Raw genomic sequence first — 18,457 nt, 5'->3', positions numbered from 1 at the left:
CATTTCTGCGAGCGCGTTGATTATCCCAATCAGCAACACTTTACCAGCGTAAATCTATTTAATTTGCCATTGGGCCCCCATGCAATCCGACCACAAATCAGCTGTTCGGCCGTCGCTCTTGTTAAATGTAATTGAACCTGTTCTTAAAGTTTTGTTTCGTAATTTATTATTGGCGCATGAGAGCTGCAACATGCAGGCCGAAAAATGCTGGAGAAAATGGCCCGAGTTGGGAGCTTATTGCTTATAGCTCTCCACGATCGTCATCAGCTGAGTGTTCATCAGCAGATGATGATGATAATGCTGATGATCAGAATGATGATGATGGTGATGATTGAGCGGCCAGGCATGCGAGGATCGCGCGCTCTTCTTAGCCAAGATCGTGCCTGACGCGTAATTGATTATTACGAGAGTGCAACAGCAACACCACCATACCCACCAGCAGCAACACCAGCAACACTAGCAGCACCACCACCATCCACCAGTAACATCAGGAAGATGAGGAACATGAGGAGCATACCAGCGTAATGATGTATTAGTTAAACTTGGCCAACCGGTTTGCATTTCGGCCATGAAAAACGGTTTAGAATTAGGAGCCGCCGTGATTACATACTTCTTCTGGTGGTGCCCCATACTACAGTACCGAGTGCGTTGAAATTGAAAAGAAGTGGGCATCATGTTGGTTTGTGGCTGTTGCCTTGGTGCCTCATGCTGCCTGATGGGGATTCCGGATTGGAGTGGGGCTATAAAAGCTTAAGGAATGTTTCCGTAAATGTGGTGCTCTTTTATTGCGTAATATAGAGGAATTCAATTAAATATCATTACGAAAGTACACTATAAATAAGAAAACTCTGTAGGAAGTAGTTGCATTGTAAAGCTAAATTAACTATGTAGTTTATTTCGCAGAAAAAAACGTTACATTTTTCTTAAAGGTGCCGAAAAGCAAATACTCCAGCAGCTGGGAGTGCAATACATATTGAAGTCTGCGAACTCGTATCTAATGGCACCGGCGAAATGACAGCACAAAAAGCTATGCAGGGCCATGCCGACAACGAGGGCCATAACTCATAAACTACAGCACATACCAAATACCAAGGGTCTACTGTGTGCGCTGCCACACGAAAAACTCCAATTTTAATTGCTCGACATTAAACGATCGACGACGACCGAAACTTGGGCTTTGGATATCGTCGATATAGCCCATAGTCGCGAGTACTGCAGACCACAGCAGTGCCATAAAATATGCACGTTTCGTTTGTTTGCCATTGGTTTGCATATGTCCCCATGCCCAGAGACCCATCCATATGCCCATGCCCCTCTGCCCAATCCAAAAGCAAAAGCATAAGCAAAAGCCCGGCAATATGGTCCATGAATCGAAAACTGAGACTGAGACCAAAACCGCGCCGATGCAGACAGCATTTAGCGTACGATTTGGCGGCGCGAAAAAGATAAACTCATAAATTATGGCATTGAATGTCACTTCAGCCACCGCGAACGCCGACAATGGCAACAAACTCAAGCCCGATTCCGAGTCCCCGATTCCGAATCCGAATCTGAATTCGCGGCCAGGATGCGGGACTGGAAGTGAGCGCGCGGTTTGGGGGCACCGGCGATAATGAAGCCCATTTTAAAGTCACTACCATTCAATGCGATTTGATTTACAATCCCATTTCGATTATAATCGATGATGATGTGTGTGCGCGCTTCGGCCGAGCCATGAACTTGCATATAAATACCAATCTGTGTCTTTGCCCGTCTCAGACGCAAAGTTGTGGAGCTGGGGAGTTGGGTAGGTGAACTTGGGTGGACTTGGGGAATGCTAAGCACAGGGGTTCGGGGCTCGTCGGTCTCTAGCGGTTTTCCAAGGAAATCGAAACGCGGCCGCAGATCCGCGCAGCAGTTCAATCTTGTCTGGCCGCAGGGAAGAGGCAACTGGCGCTGCACAGTGGGAAATGGTAGCAAATAATAGATGCATTTATTTATCTATTTTTATAAATACATATTTTTACACCTCAGATATATGAATTCTATTCTTAACTTACATTCACTTTTATATGTATTATTTTAAGGCATCCTACTAAGTGTAAAATTGCCACAAACTTATTTGCAAAGAAGTAGTATTATTTAAGCCTAGTTGTTTCGCTCAGCCCCACTGTACGGTGCAGTCTGGCTATCTTGTCCGCCCGTCTTACCTGTTGGCGCAATTGAACTTGAATACTCTGCGGCAGCGGCGTTTCAGTTTAGTTAGTCCGCCAACTTGTCAGACAAACGAATGCGGAGCTAACGAACCCAAAACCACCCCACAACCCACAACACCCGGCATATGCCCCGGCATACCCATCCACCAGAGCAGACCATTCCGATGCGATCCGATCCAATGCGACCCGGTGATCATTGTCGCATCCGCCACGATGGTGGCAATTGTTTTGATGGCCGCTGATAACTGCAGCGGCGGGGGGCAAGTCGATACGACGACTCCACTCGATTCCACGTCGAACAACGACCGGCGGCCGCCAAAAACAACAAAACCCCGACAAAACGGAGTTCAATACAATGGAAACTTATATATATTTTGTCACCAGTCTGGCAACGGTTCTTTATGGCCTTTTAATTGAAGCTGAGACCATTAACATTGGCCCAAGCTCCAAGTTCCAGCCCACGCGATGGAGCTTAAATTTATTACAACTTAATTGTTAATGTTTGCGTTGCTGTTCTGCCGTTGTACGAAGTATCTGCTGTGTTCAGCTTACGAATATGTCTTCATTTTTGGCATAACGCCCACTCAATAAAGCCATCGAATGGGTTTTGGGCGGTTCCCCCAGCCGGACGTGACTTAATTTCTACACAGAACTATACGGCTGGATAGGTTCTAGATACTCGACAGTATCGTGGGATGGTGATAAAATCGGTGTAGATTTGTTAAAACAAATTAGTGACCAATAATGAGCAGCTGTTGTGTCATAAGTAACTTCAAGTACGATATTATTACAGTATTTGCTTTACAGAAACCAATAAAATATTTTAAAGCATATTAAAGATAGTATATCGGAATGGACGTCAAAGTCATGAATAATAATCAAAACCCAAAAAAATAATTTTTTTTTTGTAAAAGAAGTATATATGAGTGTGCAATCCTATTGCAACGCCCACGAATTTTCATTCCTCACTATCCCTAGATGGCGAAATGGGATTTGCAGAGGATTTGCTTCCCAGGCAATTAGTTCAAATGCAGTGTGTGACGGTGATATAGTCGCCCACTTAGTAGGCCCGCTAGCGAAATGGCCTAAAATATGGCTACCAACTAACGGCCATAATTTCATGAGCAATTTTGGGAGCCAGCCGAAGGAGAGAGAGTTGGCCTTTGAATGGAGGATCTCGGGGTGGGAAGACGGCTCGCATGGCCACGGACGATGTTGCTGGCAAAGTGCAGTGATAAATCAGATTGTCACTTTTGTATATTTGCGCCAACTGACGACGCCGTCTCCCTTGAAACTCAGTTGCACGCATGCGAAGGCAGCCTTTTGGGCACAGCACCGGGCATTTAAATAGAACATACTTCAAATTACTGGATAAAAACACAGCACCAAATGGTATGGAGTATATAGAGTACAGGGTTTCCTTAAAGCAGAGCCTAAGCAGATCCTAAGAAAGTCGAAATGTAGTGCTATTATTCTGAACACCGCTGTATCGCATGCAGGCGAATGCCTAAAAATGCACTCGCAAAAAAGGGAAGGGAGCTGAAAGCGGGAGAACAGGAATGCATTTCACTTTGCCAACAGGCAGCGCAACGAGTCATAATTATTATTATTTTGATTATTGCACCTGAAAGATGACATTATTAACATCGCTAATGTGGCGAAACAGGGATGCCATGTACTGGCACATGTTACCCACACACCTAAGCTTGTGACTCACTGGGAGAAATTGAACTTGACGCTTTAATATTTTAATTACAAATTCTGAAATATAGCAAAACAAGTGACCACTTAATAAAATCGCTTCTCTCATTGTTTTATAATAAAACATTAAATTAAACGGAGAACAATGCCGTTGAAAGCACTTAAATTCTAACGACAACTCATGCAAATATCCATTGTGTTTAGTTGCAACTCTTTAGAAAAGTGAGAATGGCCATTCACAACTCACTTCGCAAAATGTGTTTGTATAATTTAATTATTTCTATATTGAATTAATAACTAACACTGCATAAACGGTTGTTAAAGTTGTTACGGAATTATTTGAAATTATTACAAAGCAAAACAATTCTTTAGGAATAAAATAGCAATTTAATATAAAAATCCGATAAAATTATGATTGAACTTTATTACAATTCAATAAAAAATAATAATTTTTTAATGAATACTTGAAAACAAATATGTTATGGTTGGTGTATGGTAGCTTCTCCATTCAGCTACACGGAATCAACGGCCTCATCACGATGCGATTCCACAATCCTCGTGCGATGTAGTTTCTCCAACTGATTGGCCTCCTCCTCGTCCAGCTGCCTGGAGGAATCGATGTGTCCCAGGTACTCCGACGGCTGGGAGCAGTCCATGGAGGTGGCCTCCTTCCAGCAGGGACTCTTCAGTTGGTCTACGAACTTCAGATGCCGTTCCGCACAATAGGGCTCCACAATGATGTAGTGCGGATCATCCGTCAGTGGTCGGTCGTAGATATGATTTCTCGAGGCGATTGCTTGCTCCTGGACTCGTTTAATGTACTCAGGTCGGCTTTTGGCCAACATATTCAAGGCCTCCATGTTGCTGACCTCATCCATGACCACAAGGTCCCCCGAAGCGGCTTGTCCGGTGCAAATACTGCCCTCTGGATCGGCGAAAATCGCCTGGATATACCGAAGCACATGCCAGATGTGGTGCTGATCCTTGCGCCACTCCTTCAGGAAGTGACCCAGATCGAGTGTCCTATTCTGCGGACAGATGTGGGGATGTAGGATCACCGTCGAGAAGACTACGGTGAGGAGGCTGGCATCCTCCGGAAAATTATCCGGGAGCAGAATGGAGAAGCGAAACACGCTGCCCGCATAGATTCCACTGTGCACAAAGATCACGCCGAACCAGTGCAATGCACAGGCGTAACTAGGAATGGCATAGATGTTCTTCAGCTCCTCCTTCACCAGATTGTACTCGGCCAGGATGTGGTATCCCTGTTTGATGAGCGCTATCCTTGGGTTGCTTACCGTAGAATACCACATGGTGATCGCACTGGTTGACTATCGCACGAGATGGTTTCTAAAGCTCTGCCAAATATTTAAGTTGTGTGAACTCAAAATTTGGAAGAGCTCGTGGAATCCTGCGGCAGGTTTGGGTGTATAAAGGCCAAGAGTTGGAATGAAAAGAAAATGTTACATTTTTTGATGGGAAATTCTTTGAAAACGACACCAAGCATAAAGTAGAAATCTATGCAAAATTTTTTGTATAAAACAAAGAGAATTTATGATAACAAACTAAAATATTTTTGGTATGCAAATCAAAAACTGAATTACAAATAACCAATTACAAGTAACCAACTTTATTGTTTTATAACTGCGGTCAGTGTATTTTTATTCGAATTATGTGAGTACACATACTCACATTTATGCGGCATGTCAACTTACTGCAAAACAGCATATTGGACCTGGAAACGGGAATTTTCCGCAGAAACCTCAAAAAGCTGTGTATGTATGTCCAGTCACAACTACACACTATAAACCCCGATTTGCGAGAAGAGGAGGGAGGCGGGAATCACCAGCCAGTAGATGGGCAGCTATGGGACTGGAACTGTGTATATCTGGAACTGGTACTCAGCGGCGTATTCAATCATGTCAAGTGTAATAATTTTGCGAATACCAGATACACGCAAAAACCATGCCCGCAGCCTTGGGGAGTTGGGTATTTTTTGCAGAGCTGGAGAACTGGGAACCTGGAGAGGATCAGGAGACGGGGCTTAGACCAACATCGCATGTGTGAGTGCGGATATTTGATTTATTGTCGCCATGATGCTCTGATGTACGGTTCTTTCACGCACTGGCAACATAATGTGGCATTATAATGTCGCATGTACCACGGCTATGTGGACTGCGGACTGTGGACTGGTGTTTTGGCTCTGGCTTTGCGTCCGTGTGATTTGTTATGAATTTATTATGTGACGGAAGTGGCTGGGGCACGACTAAGCCAACTCGCAACTGGTCAAACAGGCGAGATGTTTGCATGCCGATGACGATGCCGATGGGCGCAGTTGCTAATTGGCCACGTTCACCTTTCCTCCTCGAGAAACTGTTCTTTGGAAAGAGGAGAAGTTGCTTTTGATATTTTTGACACTTTTTGAGGGTGATGTGTTGCCCTAGCAGAGGGTGTTTCCATTTTTTGAATGCAGTAAATCGAACAGTTACTAACGTATTAATTACTAAACTGCACATGCTTTTGATTTATACAAACGTTAAGCAAAAAAGAAAGAAAAATTCCTGAAAGTGTATAGCCCTCTTCGATTTTCGAACTTAAAACTTTATTCTTTATGATTTTCTTCAAAAATTTATTTATTTTGGCAAACATATCCAAAATACGCACTGACAGCGACAGACAGACAATAACACTTCCTTGATAAGTTCAGCCCAGAAAAAAAAGGAAATGAAACGAATGAATAAACGTGCAAAAGATAAGGGAATTGCCAAAAGTAATGAACGGAAATCAAAGTTGGTGTTGCGGTGCTGCAACTCATTAAAATTATACCGCGATACGAGGCGATATGATACGTTATGATTTGCGACTCCGCAAAGGCGAGACTTTCTTTATTTCTTCCACTTCGAATGCGACTCGATCCGACCTGGTGGTTAACGCCAGTTGTCTGAGTGCCCTGACATGGGTGCAACACCCAGACTTGGAAAGGGATTCGCGGCCAGCTCATTTTCACCTACAATACCTCAGGGCGGCACCCAGAGAAAAACTAAGTTAATGTTTATATACAAGGATGTAGTATGCGTATAAGAACTGTGGTACTGAATTCTCTTCAGATTTGTTGTGCTCAATACAAGGAGGGTTGCCTTAATCTTTTCGTAGCTTAACAATGTAAGAAATATTTATACATACTTGGTAAAAAATAAGTGAAAATACTAACAGAATACATTTCTCCAGGTGTAGGCAACTCATGTGATATGGTTTGGCCCCAGGCAATTGCTAATATGTGGCCCGATTCCGCGGATTGCACCTGTGGGGGATGTGGACTTGGATTGGGATACCACTGGATACCTGTCACCTGGACCCTTCGACCACTACGGCCACACGAGTCCAGCATTCAATTTGGGATTTCATCCCAGCTCTTCTTCAAACTCTCATATGCGGGCAGCAATTTCTCCGCCTTGCTGGCTGTCCTTCTTATCAGCTTTCTTCATTTTATGCTGCGTTGCCTTTTGGGATCGAAAAAACACTGTCGACCCAGGGAAACATCAGCATGGCAGCCCGATTTTGAGGTCCGGCATTTGTAATACGGTGGCATATAACACTTAAGTGCCTGTTGTTGTTTTATAAGATAAACTCTTGCGGGGCTCACATGCGGCCACTTTGGAGGAGTCGGCGGATAACGCGTTGGCCAATTTCATTTACTGGCACTTTCATTAACCAAGGCGAACAGCCCATACCATACCCATACCATGCCCAAAGAGCCAAAAACAAAATAAAAACCAAACGAAGAAGAAAAAAACACAAATGGCATCAAAGTCGAATAAAATAAACGAATTGGCGTGTTTTAAAGTTCTTGCTGAAAGTTGCGGGTTGGCCGCAAATATTTGGTCTTTCTGCAATGGAAGGGGATTTCCGCGAACTGTACTCAAATGAAATGGGCTCGTATTCCAGATTCGGTGATTGCTATCAATCAGTTATATATGGGGAAAGCACCGGAGTGTGCTTCACAGAAAAATGGTGGAAAAAGGGAAATAAATTGCATTTACCCGTTTGATTAGCCACTTTAATACTCACCTGAAATGGCTTTTTTAAAGTATTAATGCTTCTTGTTTTTAGAAACAAAGTATCCTTGTTCTAACTAGAAAAGTCTTCCCATAACCTGCTAAAACGATCAATTTCAATTTCTCATACTTGACTTCCTGAAGCCATAGAGAACCTTTTGAATCAGAAGGATGGAAACTATTGGTGTTGCACTATGAATTATGAGCATGCAACTAATCTTTATAGGTGGTTGTGGCATACTTTCGGGCAGTGTCATAAATAGTGGCCAACTTAAAGCCAATGCAATGCGAATGTGTGGAAATGTGAATCATTTTCAGGCAATATTGATTTATGCGAAAAGTATCCGGGTGGGGGAATGAGGGAATGAGGCGAGGTTATTGGTTAAATTCAATCCCAGACTCCGGGATGTGGCACTCTGTGTGTGGCTTATTCAAATTCAAATTAGATTATATGCAAACACCGGCCACTCTTTCACTTGCCGTTCTTTATTATTATATAGGAATGCCGACCGAAAGGAGCAAAAACAACGACGGTCTACTAATATTTGCATAATCGCAGGCAGCTCAAACGATGCTGAGCCGAGCTGGCCAACATGCGGCAAAGCAATTATTTCTTTAAAAATAAATTGCATGCACAATTGGTAGCAATAGCAATTGCTGCAAAAGCAGTAGCAGTGGCAGTAGTGGCAGTGGCATTGGTAGTGGCAGTAGCACAAGTTGGAACAACAAAATACCCACGGAGGACCACCAGAGACCAGAGAGAATGGTTGCCATCCAAACGAATCGCAGTTGGAATATCTGCCCGACGAATTTGGTCAGAACTTCTTTTTTTTTTTTTTTGCTTATTTGTTTCCTTTTTTATCTCCTGGCCAAGGAAGAGGCGGTGGGGGGGCGTGGCAAGTCAGCTCGTTTTTGCGATTTGTGTATACGCCTCATTCGTTTATTTGCATATCGATTTGGAGTTTTTAGTCCGCCAAAACCCACTAGCTTCTCCGGAGAGTTTTCCCCCAAATACTTGGGCATGATTTTATTTGCCCACAAACAATTGCATAATTGCCCTGCATCGGCAGTCTTCTGGCCAAGCATTTAGCTCGGCCACTTCCGACTCAAATAAGTATATATGTACAAAGCCTGAAACTCAAGTGAAAATTCAATTTTCATAGCACACTTATGAAATCTTTGTGGCAATCACTCGCTGGGTGACATAATGCCAGCCGATCTACTCGATAAGCACGTCCCATAAGCGCCATTCCATCTTAGGTGGGTTGGAATGCCGATGGGTGCCAAAGTATTAATACTCCGAACGACCTGAATTCTTGGTAAAAGTTTTCAGGGCAGGCACGTAGCCATAACGCGTTGGTAAGTCCATTGTTGTTGCCGGAAAATTGAAAAGTTTTGTGGCCAGGAATTGGAACCATCAAACCTGGCATATGGGCCAGAAGTGCTTTCGCCGTTTAGAACTTTGAAATACCTTCAGTTGTAATCATATTTAAGCTACAGAGTAGATAAGACTTAAGTGGTAGATACAGCCCTTTTTATCAAAAAATAAAATTATATATATACTAATTTTTTATTCATCACGGATTAATGGATAAACACGTAAGCCTGTCTAAGTCTAGGGTGTCTAATAATCCATTAACCTAGCGTTGCAGACTTTTTCAACTGCCTCGGGAAATAATTAAAATTTTCCGAAAACTCCCCACTGGCTTTTGGGTCCTTTTTTTCCCCCATTTTCGTTAGCCTTGTTAGCTGCACAGTCAGCCCTTTGACCAGTCAACTTGGAACCTCCAACTGAAGCCCTCCAAGTCAGTCACTCTCATTATGTCCGCTCGCTTTATCATGTTCCTTGTTGACATTCGCGCGGACGCAAATGAAGCAATTTTCCTGACATGCAAAACGTGCAACAGTTGCGACTGTTGCAAATGGGAATTGGATGGGGAGTGAGGTATGGGGTATGGGGAATGGGAATTGAAATTGAAATTGGAGCAACTGTTGCTGCAGTTAATTTTCGTATATTTAATTCGCTTTAAATTATTGCAGAGCGACCATGACGTTGGTAGCTGGCCGCTCTTTGATGTGCGCCCCGTCACCCATCAACCCATCGCCCCATCACCCCATCACCCGTTAGCCATTTACCATTTACCATTAACCATTAGCCGGGCCAAAAGACGAAACGCCAAAAGGTAAGACCAGCAAAAAGGAGCAGTCTGTGCCGTTCAAGCTTCGAGCTTGAAACTTCATACTAACCCAGCTCCAGCTACAGCTCAGTGATCCATCTGTGCAATTTGCAAGGCAAATCAAAGGCCTAATGAATTCATTTCAATTAAACAAACAAAAAGCGAATCAAACCACAACCGCATCAACGACGATAGACAGTTTGCATTAATAAATCGTTTAGCTGGGAGCTCCATTCCGTACATATATCTCCGGGCCAATCCATTTGAACTTGGCATTTGTGGTCGGAGTGGAGCAAAAAGCGGTACAAAGAATCTTATATTAATTGATTCTGATCTTTGAAGTTCGGCCCATGCAGCTGCCAATCGAAGAATGGTGCTTACTTAAAAGGTTACGACTCTTGTAATTTGTGTCCTCCTTTTAATGAGTTAGTTAAGCCAACATAAGAATTAGTAGTAGTACTAAAAAACGGCGAGTTTTTTAATTATTGCAAATTTTACTTTAATTAAAGCGAAATTTGTTTACGAATTTTATTTATATATTTTACAACCCGCCCATAAGTCGATGATGTTTACTTTGTGAACATTCCAGACCTTATTTACAAACAGCTTAGGTTTATGCACGGGGTCAGTCACCCAAAGTATCTCTTCGGTTGCCCCCCTTTTTTGGGAAACAGTCGACAGCCGACAGCCGAGTGGCTGATAAGCCTTAAGCTGCTTAATCGATGACCAGAGAGTTGTCAAAAATAATTCACAGGCAGCGGCAGCGACTGAAAGGTAAATACAAATACAGGAAGACAGCCCCACAACCCCGGCGTATACGTAATGTTATCAGTTGTGCAGATCTACCCTTTGGTGCTGCCTTAATGCTCGCTGGAGAAAATAAAAAAAAATAAGAAAAAAAAAAGGGGGGCATCCGAGGAGCGGCATCCCATCGGATGGCCAAATCAGAGTCTCCTGGTCGCGGGGCCCTTACATGAGAAATATTTTAGCGTACAATGCAAAAATGGTAGCAGCTTCGCAGCGTTTCCTTATCAGTTGCAACTTCGCTGACGGATGCACCCAAAAAGAACTGAATAAAATCGCAAAAATACAACAGAAACGGGGGATTAAGAAGGAAACAAAGCCAGAGGAGGAGCCGAGATAATGCGACAATGAAGACAGCATAACGCGCCGCTGTTGAAAAATCGCTGCTCGAGCCTGACCAGCAGCATCAGCAGATGGATGGAATGGATGGGATGGAGTGGATGCGTCCGCATCAAGATAAACGAGCGTGCGCCCAGGTCCTCGGGATTGGTTCGCATAATAGTACATACGTATGTACGACTATATGTGTATTCAGATGTATCTGCCACCAGCCACCGTAAGCCGAAAATCAAAGCTATAATAATGCATAAGTAATTTGCAGCAACCGAGGCGGCGTCGCAATCGAAAAGAGGCATCAGGCCGAGGAGCTCGTGCCATGGTTCTCTCTCTCCGCCTTGACGACTGTTAATCAAAATCCGCGGAAACAGGGCCAAGACAACTCAAGCACACTGCCTGCCGGAATTTCTTCTTCTCCAGCCCGGGTAGTTATTTATTATCTGCGTAGTACTTATCGGCACATCGTTGGGAAACCGAGAGAAGACCGCCCATATCCTTAAGTTGAGGGCCTCATTTTATGTCACTTAAAAATTAGTAAAAATACCTTTGTATTTATTATAATATTAATATTATTATTTTACGTTTTAATCTAAAATCTGCATTGGCATTTAATTAATAGACTAACTTAAACGATCGCAACTTGATCTGGGAACTAGCGGGCACTAAACGCTACATGGAATTCCTGGACCATGAACTCTGCTTTGTGGCTTAAGCCAACTGCAACTCGCCTAACAAGTTCAACAATGGCCAAGGCCTGGGGTGCAGTCAAATCCAGTCGCAGCATAGGGCCAAAACCAAACAATGCCACTTGGCTTGTAAAAACACACAGTGGCCAAACCTGCGGACACTGAACTAGATTTCTCATAGCACAGAAAAGAAGTAGGCATTAAGCCGAGAAAGAGGTAAAGAGGTACAAAACAAACAAAACAAAAAAAAATACGATGAAATCAGGAAGTGTATTATATAATTTTATAGATACTAAACTCAACTTTGACACAAATCGGCTGAGTGCGGTCTGTAAACATGACATTTGCTGTACACGAATCCAGCCAGGAGTTGCAGCCACAACTTGGCCAAGATGCTGCTGCCTCGTTTAAACCGCTTCTTTAAGCGGACCAGAGCTGAGCTGAGCTGAAGTTGCTGGATGATGCTTATCGCAAAACGTTCAATTATTTTATTTGGTGCAGATGTGGCTGGCGATAAAAGTGCCTGATAGCAACGGCATCGACATCGACATCGCCAATGGACCATTGCAGCGCAGCTCCACCGGGTTCAGTAGCATCGCGAACCGGCCAAGTTAAGGCCGCACTTGGGATCTGCAGTGGCCCTGCTTTGTATATGAGGTTCAATTAAAATCAGTTGGGGCCACAAGAGCAGCGGAAAAAGCAGCTAAATAATTGACACAAGAAAGCAAAGCCGCAAATTTGCCGATCTGCTGGGGCAGCAGAAGAGAAGCCCGAGAAGCAGGAGCGGCAGGAAAAAATGTGTCATTCGATAAATGTCCGTGTTGATGGTCAGCCTCATAAAATGGTCTAAGCTAAAGGCCACAATACGAAGGGGGAACATGGGAGCACATGACCATGGGAATAGCAAGAATAGAAATGCTTCTCTCGGGTGAAATTGTCTTAAGTGTGTGCAGATAAAAGCATATCGTTTTTGGGAAAAGAGTGCAGTACTTAAACTCAGCAGTTAGTGGCAGCAATTCTGATCTTTAACATATCTATAATAGTTTACTCTTAAGATGTATTAAATTTTATATTAACTGAGTTATACTGGTTTACTACTTGTCAACAATAAAATAAACTTACCTCATTTATCACCTTTTACAGTAAAAACTAAGGCTAATATTTGCTGAAAGCTCTGGCTGACAAAACTCCAGCTGAGGCCGCATTGAGCGATGCTGTTTACTAGCTGTTTGCTGCAGTTGGCAGCAAAAGTTACAATTAAAATTGTTGAAGCGCAGCGAAGTGCTGACCAGAAGCCAAATGCTGGCCCGTCGAAAAGCCAAAGCGGATGTGGGCAGCGCTGGCAATTCGTTAGCTCTTGTTGGCGCCATTGCAAGAACAATTAAAATTATTCTATTTGAGGCATTGATGATGAAGGCTTGGCCCCGAAAGTGGGGCCTGCCTCAACGTTGTTGGCAACAGACAATGCGGAAGCGGAATGTGTGCCATTATGCGACAGCTCGATTTAGTTATCTAACAGGGCCAGAACTAAACTGAACCAAACCGACCGACCGTTTGTGGCCAAAAAGTTCGCAGAGTGTGCTATGCTATATCAAGTGGAAGTCTTTCGGTTGCGGTGACAGCAACTGGACCAAAAAACTCCATCTACTATAGATGCGGCATGGCTGGTGGAACAGCCACAACAAGTTGAAGTGCCAATGGTTTTTTCTAATTCCCGCTCCGTGTCGAGCTGAAAACTTTGCACGCGTAACGGACAAATCAAATCTAATTCGCAATAAAATGCAAATTGCCATTAGATTAGTTTATTTGTGGCAGCCACCAAAGACACGCGGAATCCATCCTGTCATCTGTCGCGGAGTCGCAGTGACAGGAGAAGCTGAATTATATTCTCCCTTTCCCCTTTAGTATTATTTTTTTCTTTGAGTGTGGGGTTGAAATGCAAGAAGTGAAAGAAATAAAAGGGCATCGCAGTTAATAACAAAGTGACGGAATAAGCGACAGCAGCTGTCGCACTGGCAAACAGCTTTCAAATGCCAAAAGGTATGCGCCATGTCACTGCCAAGGAGTCACTACCCCAGGCACTCCTGAATTGAGTCTGATCAAATTAGAGTCTGTGAGGGTGTGTTTGACTGACGCTCCACTCGGGATGTGGGCGTGCTTTGGGGGCGTGGCTGGTGCTGTGGGCGTTGGGCGGCCAAGAGGCGTGCCTGTGGGTGTCCAACAAGTTAAGTGAGTTCTAACGTTACTACCTCCATTTCGGTGGAATAGCAAAATAAAATGGAAATGTTTCTCATTTGGGGAACCAAAAGCATTTTATAAAATATAACGAAAGTGTTGGCAACTGAAAATAAATTATTTAAGTTGATTTGTATATAATTCTTTAAGTTAAATTTTGCTGGAGCCACTTAGGCAGCTGAAACTTCTTTTCTTTGGCCACCCGCATTGACAGTTTTCAATTGTTTGCATTACATTTTAGCCACATTTATGCAGGGATTCCGAACGGGCGGAGTCGAGGAGAACTGGGATTCGGATCTGGGGGCATCCAGTGCTGCCAGTTGCCATGTGCATGGAGCTGGCGCTGGTTGTGGAGCTGGATGTGGAGGTCGTATTTTGTGGCTGGTGCGCCCGCCTGTGTGTTATGCTTTACTTTTACTTCGATGCACACAAAAGGCCAGGGAAAACTGTCATTGGCAAAATCTAAACAATAAGTTTGTTATTTTTGAGCAGAGCCAACGAACCGAACGAGTTCCTCTGCCCTTTTGCGATAATGCCGCACCCTTGAAGGTTCCAAGGCAATTTTCCTAGACTTCGGTTGACACAATTTGCACTTGGGCCGATGTTTTGCCAATGCCTTTATGAGTTCGTCTGACGCAAAGACCTAATTGATTTCTATTTTCCATTTTGAGACAACCTTCCAGGCGAGCAGTTAATGGGGCTAATATCTGCAATTGTTTGCCTAACATGCATTATTGGTTGCAGAAACTGCCAAAGCACGACATAATCAATTTGTCCATCAATTTCCCATTTTTCCACACTCGACACCACACAGTATTCCCCAAAAATATCCCACCGGTTTCAGAATGTTAGGCAAATTTACATATTTGACTGCCGTGTCATAGCCAGAATTGGAATAGCTTTCATTTTTTTCCTGGCTGTGACACTTTGGCCAACACTTTTTGTACAAATATTTTGACAATTTGACTGGCAGTTGATTTAAAATTATGGTCAAAAATTTCACACTGCACATGTCGAGCAATTAAATGCAAATTGTATTTCATTTGCTTTATTAGATAGTAGAAATAGTTTATTAAAGAGCCATGATGATAGCAAAGTGTTTAGCAGAGTGTTTGTGATTTTACAGGTGAGCTAGCTAAATTATAGTTTGATTACTTTGTGCCTCGCTACATAATAATAATAAATAAATAATAGAGTTACGTGTACGATGCGGTAAATGAATTTGGATTTAAGGTGTGAGAAATGAATGATAATTTATTGATGCCTTTAATTTAGTCATGAACGGAACGACCTGAGATAGATATTTCACTATGTAATTTATTAGGGAAATGGAATTTAATACTGGTCAGTTATTGCAGCCATAAAGAAAACAATTACAGACATATTTAGAGCTCCTTGTCCATTTGCCCACACTCCCATTGACCTCTGGCTTCACAGGCATCAAAAATTCCGAACTCCCTCTTTGTGTTTGACATCTAGAATGGTTTTATTGGGACACCGTACTAAATTTATGCAACTCAATGTGTGCTGCCAAATTATGTACACTTCATTTCGTGTACAATAACGAAGCAAGCACACGCCATATATTTTGCACTTTCCCCGTGAAGAAAACACATAGAAAAAACCGAGGGAAACTCGGAAAACTCACATCAGGTGCAGGCGTTAGTTGAACATTGACCTGAACTTAGGGGTCAGTTTATTGTTCACCTATTTCAACGGCAGCAAGACTGGCGAAAACTGTGGACGTGCCAATAGCTACAAGGGGATATCGTTGGATATTCCATGTTCGGTCTTATGTGAATATATAAGCACCTGCGAACTCGACAAATTCGACACAAATGTGAAAATGCGACAAGATTTATGCCAAAGTAATAAATATAAATGCGGTTTTGAGTAGAAAATAGAAACATAGGATCATTTGGCGCACACAAAGGTGCGTTTACATTGTATACTTATACGACTATATATATATATACACATACACATTTGGACGGACTGGGGCAGTAAATCATTGCGGTTGGGCTGGCAATTTATAGCACCCCGCCCCCGCCCATCCATTTGGCCATATGTTACAGCAGTGTAAATATTGAAATACCTTAAGGAAGTCGGCTAGGAATTCCTTGACTGGCCGACTGGTCGTGTGGACATCGAGGCGCCCCAATAAATCACACGAAAAAGAGCATTGAACGAAGTACGTAGTACGTACCACCGTACCATACGTAATCTATTCGAAAATGGCATTGGCAAACAAAACTGCCACTCCAGCTGCCCTGTGTGTGTGGTGTGGGGTAAAGAACTCAATTTTTATACACATTTTTTCCTTTCTTTTTTTTTTCTTTGCTTACCAATCAGGGGCGTGGGGAGGGACGTGGGTGTCTGACAAAAATATGCAAAATTTGCAGCATTCCCGAATTTATGGTTATTTGTGTTGCACCCTTAATGCTATTGAACTTGCACTTAACAAATGGATGGCATGGAGCCCAGCTCGATTCCGATTCCGATTCAGATTCACCCAGTTGCACTCCATTTAGACGATGAAATAGCCGTTGCCTTCACTTCCTTTGCCTGCTCCCCTTGCTTTTTGTGTTTTTGGCTGTCTTTCAAAACATTTTAGTTACATTTTGTATATTGCATTTCAATATGCGTTTCTGATATGTGTCTGCAAATTGGAAAGCAAAGGCAAACCGAATAGCATTTGTGCGTGTATATGTATATTGGTTATATATTCGGCTTTGGGGGCCAATCAAAAATTGGTATTTAAAGCTAAAGCGAATTACTGACTGTTGTGATTAGACAGGAATTTTCAAATATTTCATCGACTTTCAATTAAATGTTACTTGTTTTGCACAGTTATTTGATTTTATTATGGTTATTTTTACTGAACTAACATCTAGCATCACTTCTGTTTCGTTTATTGTCAATTGTGCACATGACTTATTTATTTCACCTTTTTCTTTAATTGAGGGAACTCCTAATATTTACATTTAGTGTAACCTTTGGTAACCTCAAGTTTGATGGCCATTTTTGGCCATGCTAGCTTCATCAAAAGAGATCAAATACCAATTTTTACTTCTGTTTGCTCATCCCATTTTTCAATATTAATACATTTAGATTATGTTTTTATACAAGCCAAAATCAGTGTTGGCATTAGCACGGCATATACTCCCGCCTACTTGGAGCTACGTAACCCAGAATCACCCACTAATTAAAATGCATATGGGCCAGCTAACTGACAATAATTAGCACACAAACGCGCGCAAACAAACACACAATTAAAAGTGCATAAATATGCAAGAATTGTGCATGTTGGCAAAGGTCTTGCCATAATACAACCGAAACGAACCGAAGCGAACCACTGGGTATAAAAACTAAAGGCATTATAATGTCAGGCGGCTGGCTTTTATGCACACGTCAGGCTAATCGCTAGCACAAGCACACCTCTAGCTCTTCCAATTAGAGAAGGGGGATGTGCAGCCAAAAGCCCCATATCCTGGCTACATAACACCCCCATGGAACCATCTAACCATCTAAAACCTCCTGCTTGTGCGGGGCAAATAGAGCGAAACCATAATTGTTGTACTTGGCAACTTGAGTTCTCTCTGCTCGCTTTTTGTGTCGTAGTCAGCAGCCGCCGTTGGGGCCATGAAATATGAATAATGTCAGTCCCAGGACCCGTTCACAGTTGGCCAAATGTGGAGGAGGTGGATGGATGGACGGATAGATGGATGGAGTTGCTGCTGCATGTGCTCGGCAGTGTGATGTGCGTAATATTTGCTAAACCCATTTAATGAGCCCCCTTCCTAATTTCGCTTAATTCGCTGCCAGCGGGCGCTACGCTCTTTTGGGTGGAGATGATAGTTTGACTTGGAGAAGGTTTCGTTATTATACCTAATGAAATGGGGCAGGAGTCAGTTTCATAGGCTCGTAACTGCAAATTGCCCGTACTTTACAGCCAACATCTCCGGTGACACGAGCCGCGGATGATGAACACTATGAGGTATTTGCATTTTAGGCCTCACAGTATAATATTTGTTCAGCCACGTGGCGGTAATTAAAATGAGTGGCCAAGTAAGGATGGCTTAGGTGGTGTGTGTGGCAACCTGCTTTGCGTTGATAAAAAGATTTCCAGTGTCTGGAGTAATCATTGCAAAGTCTGATAGCAACAATTATAGCTGAGCATCATTAGTTTTCTTGAGTACTTTAAATGCTGTGGCATTTGCTAACTTAAGAAAAGAATAAATAGAGAAGAGGAGAAGGATTTAGAAATC

At 42.9% G+C, this 18,457-nt stretch overlaps 1 protein-coding gene and 1 long non-coding RNA gene across 2 annotated transcripts; both read right to left on the bottom strand.

Moving 5' to 3' along the window:
* Positions 1 to 4,295: 4,295 nt before the first annotated feature.
* On the bottom strand, positions 4,296 to 5,381 carry LOC6530846 (protein crossbronx-like). Its single transcript, XM_002091691.4, has one exon. The coding sequence runs from the start codon at positions 5,207 to 5,209 to the stop codon at positions 4,409 to 4,411; it is 801 nt and encodes a 266-aa protein (XP_002091727.1). The 5' UTR covers positions 5,210 to 5,381; the 3' UTR covers positions 4,296 to 4,408.
* An 8,928-nt stretch (positions 5,382 to 14,309) lies between these two features.
* Positions 14,310 to 15,087, bottom strand: LOC120321078. The gene is made up of 2 exons (XR_005560625.2): positions 14,693 to 15,087; positions 14,310 to 14,635 (listed from the first exon to the last, which is right to left on the bottom strand). It is a non-coding gene; the product is annotated as an uncharacterized LOC120321078 (long non-coding RNA).
* Positions 15,088 to 18,457: the final 3,370 nt, after the last annotated feature.

Source organism: Drosophila yakuba, chromosome 2R, assembly GCF_016746365.2.
Source record: "Drosophila yakuba strain Tai18E2 chromosome 2R, Prin_Dyak_Tai18E2_2.1, whole genome shotgun sequence".
In the NCBI taxonomy this organism is placed as follows: Eukaryota; Metazoa; Arthropoda; class Insecta; order Diptera; family Drosophilidae; genus Drosophila; species Drosophila yakuba.
Note: the sequence above shows the minus strand (reverse complement) of the source record. Positions and strands in the feature narration are given on the sequence as shown.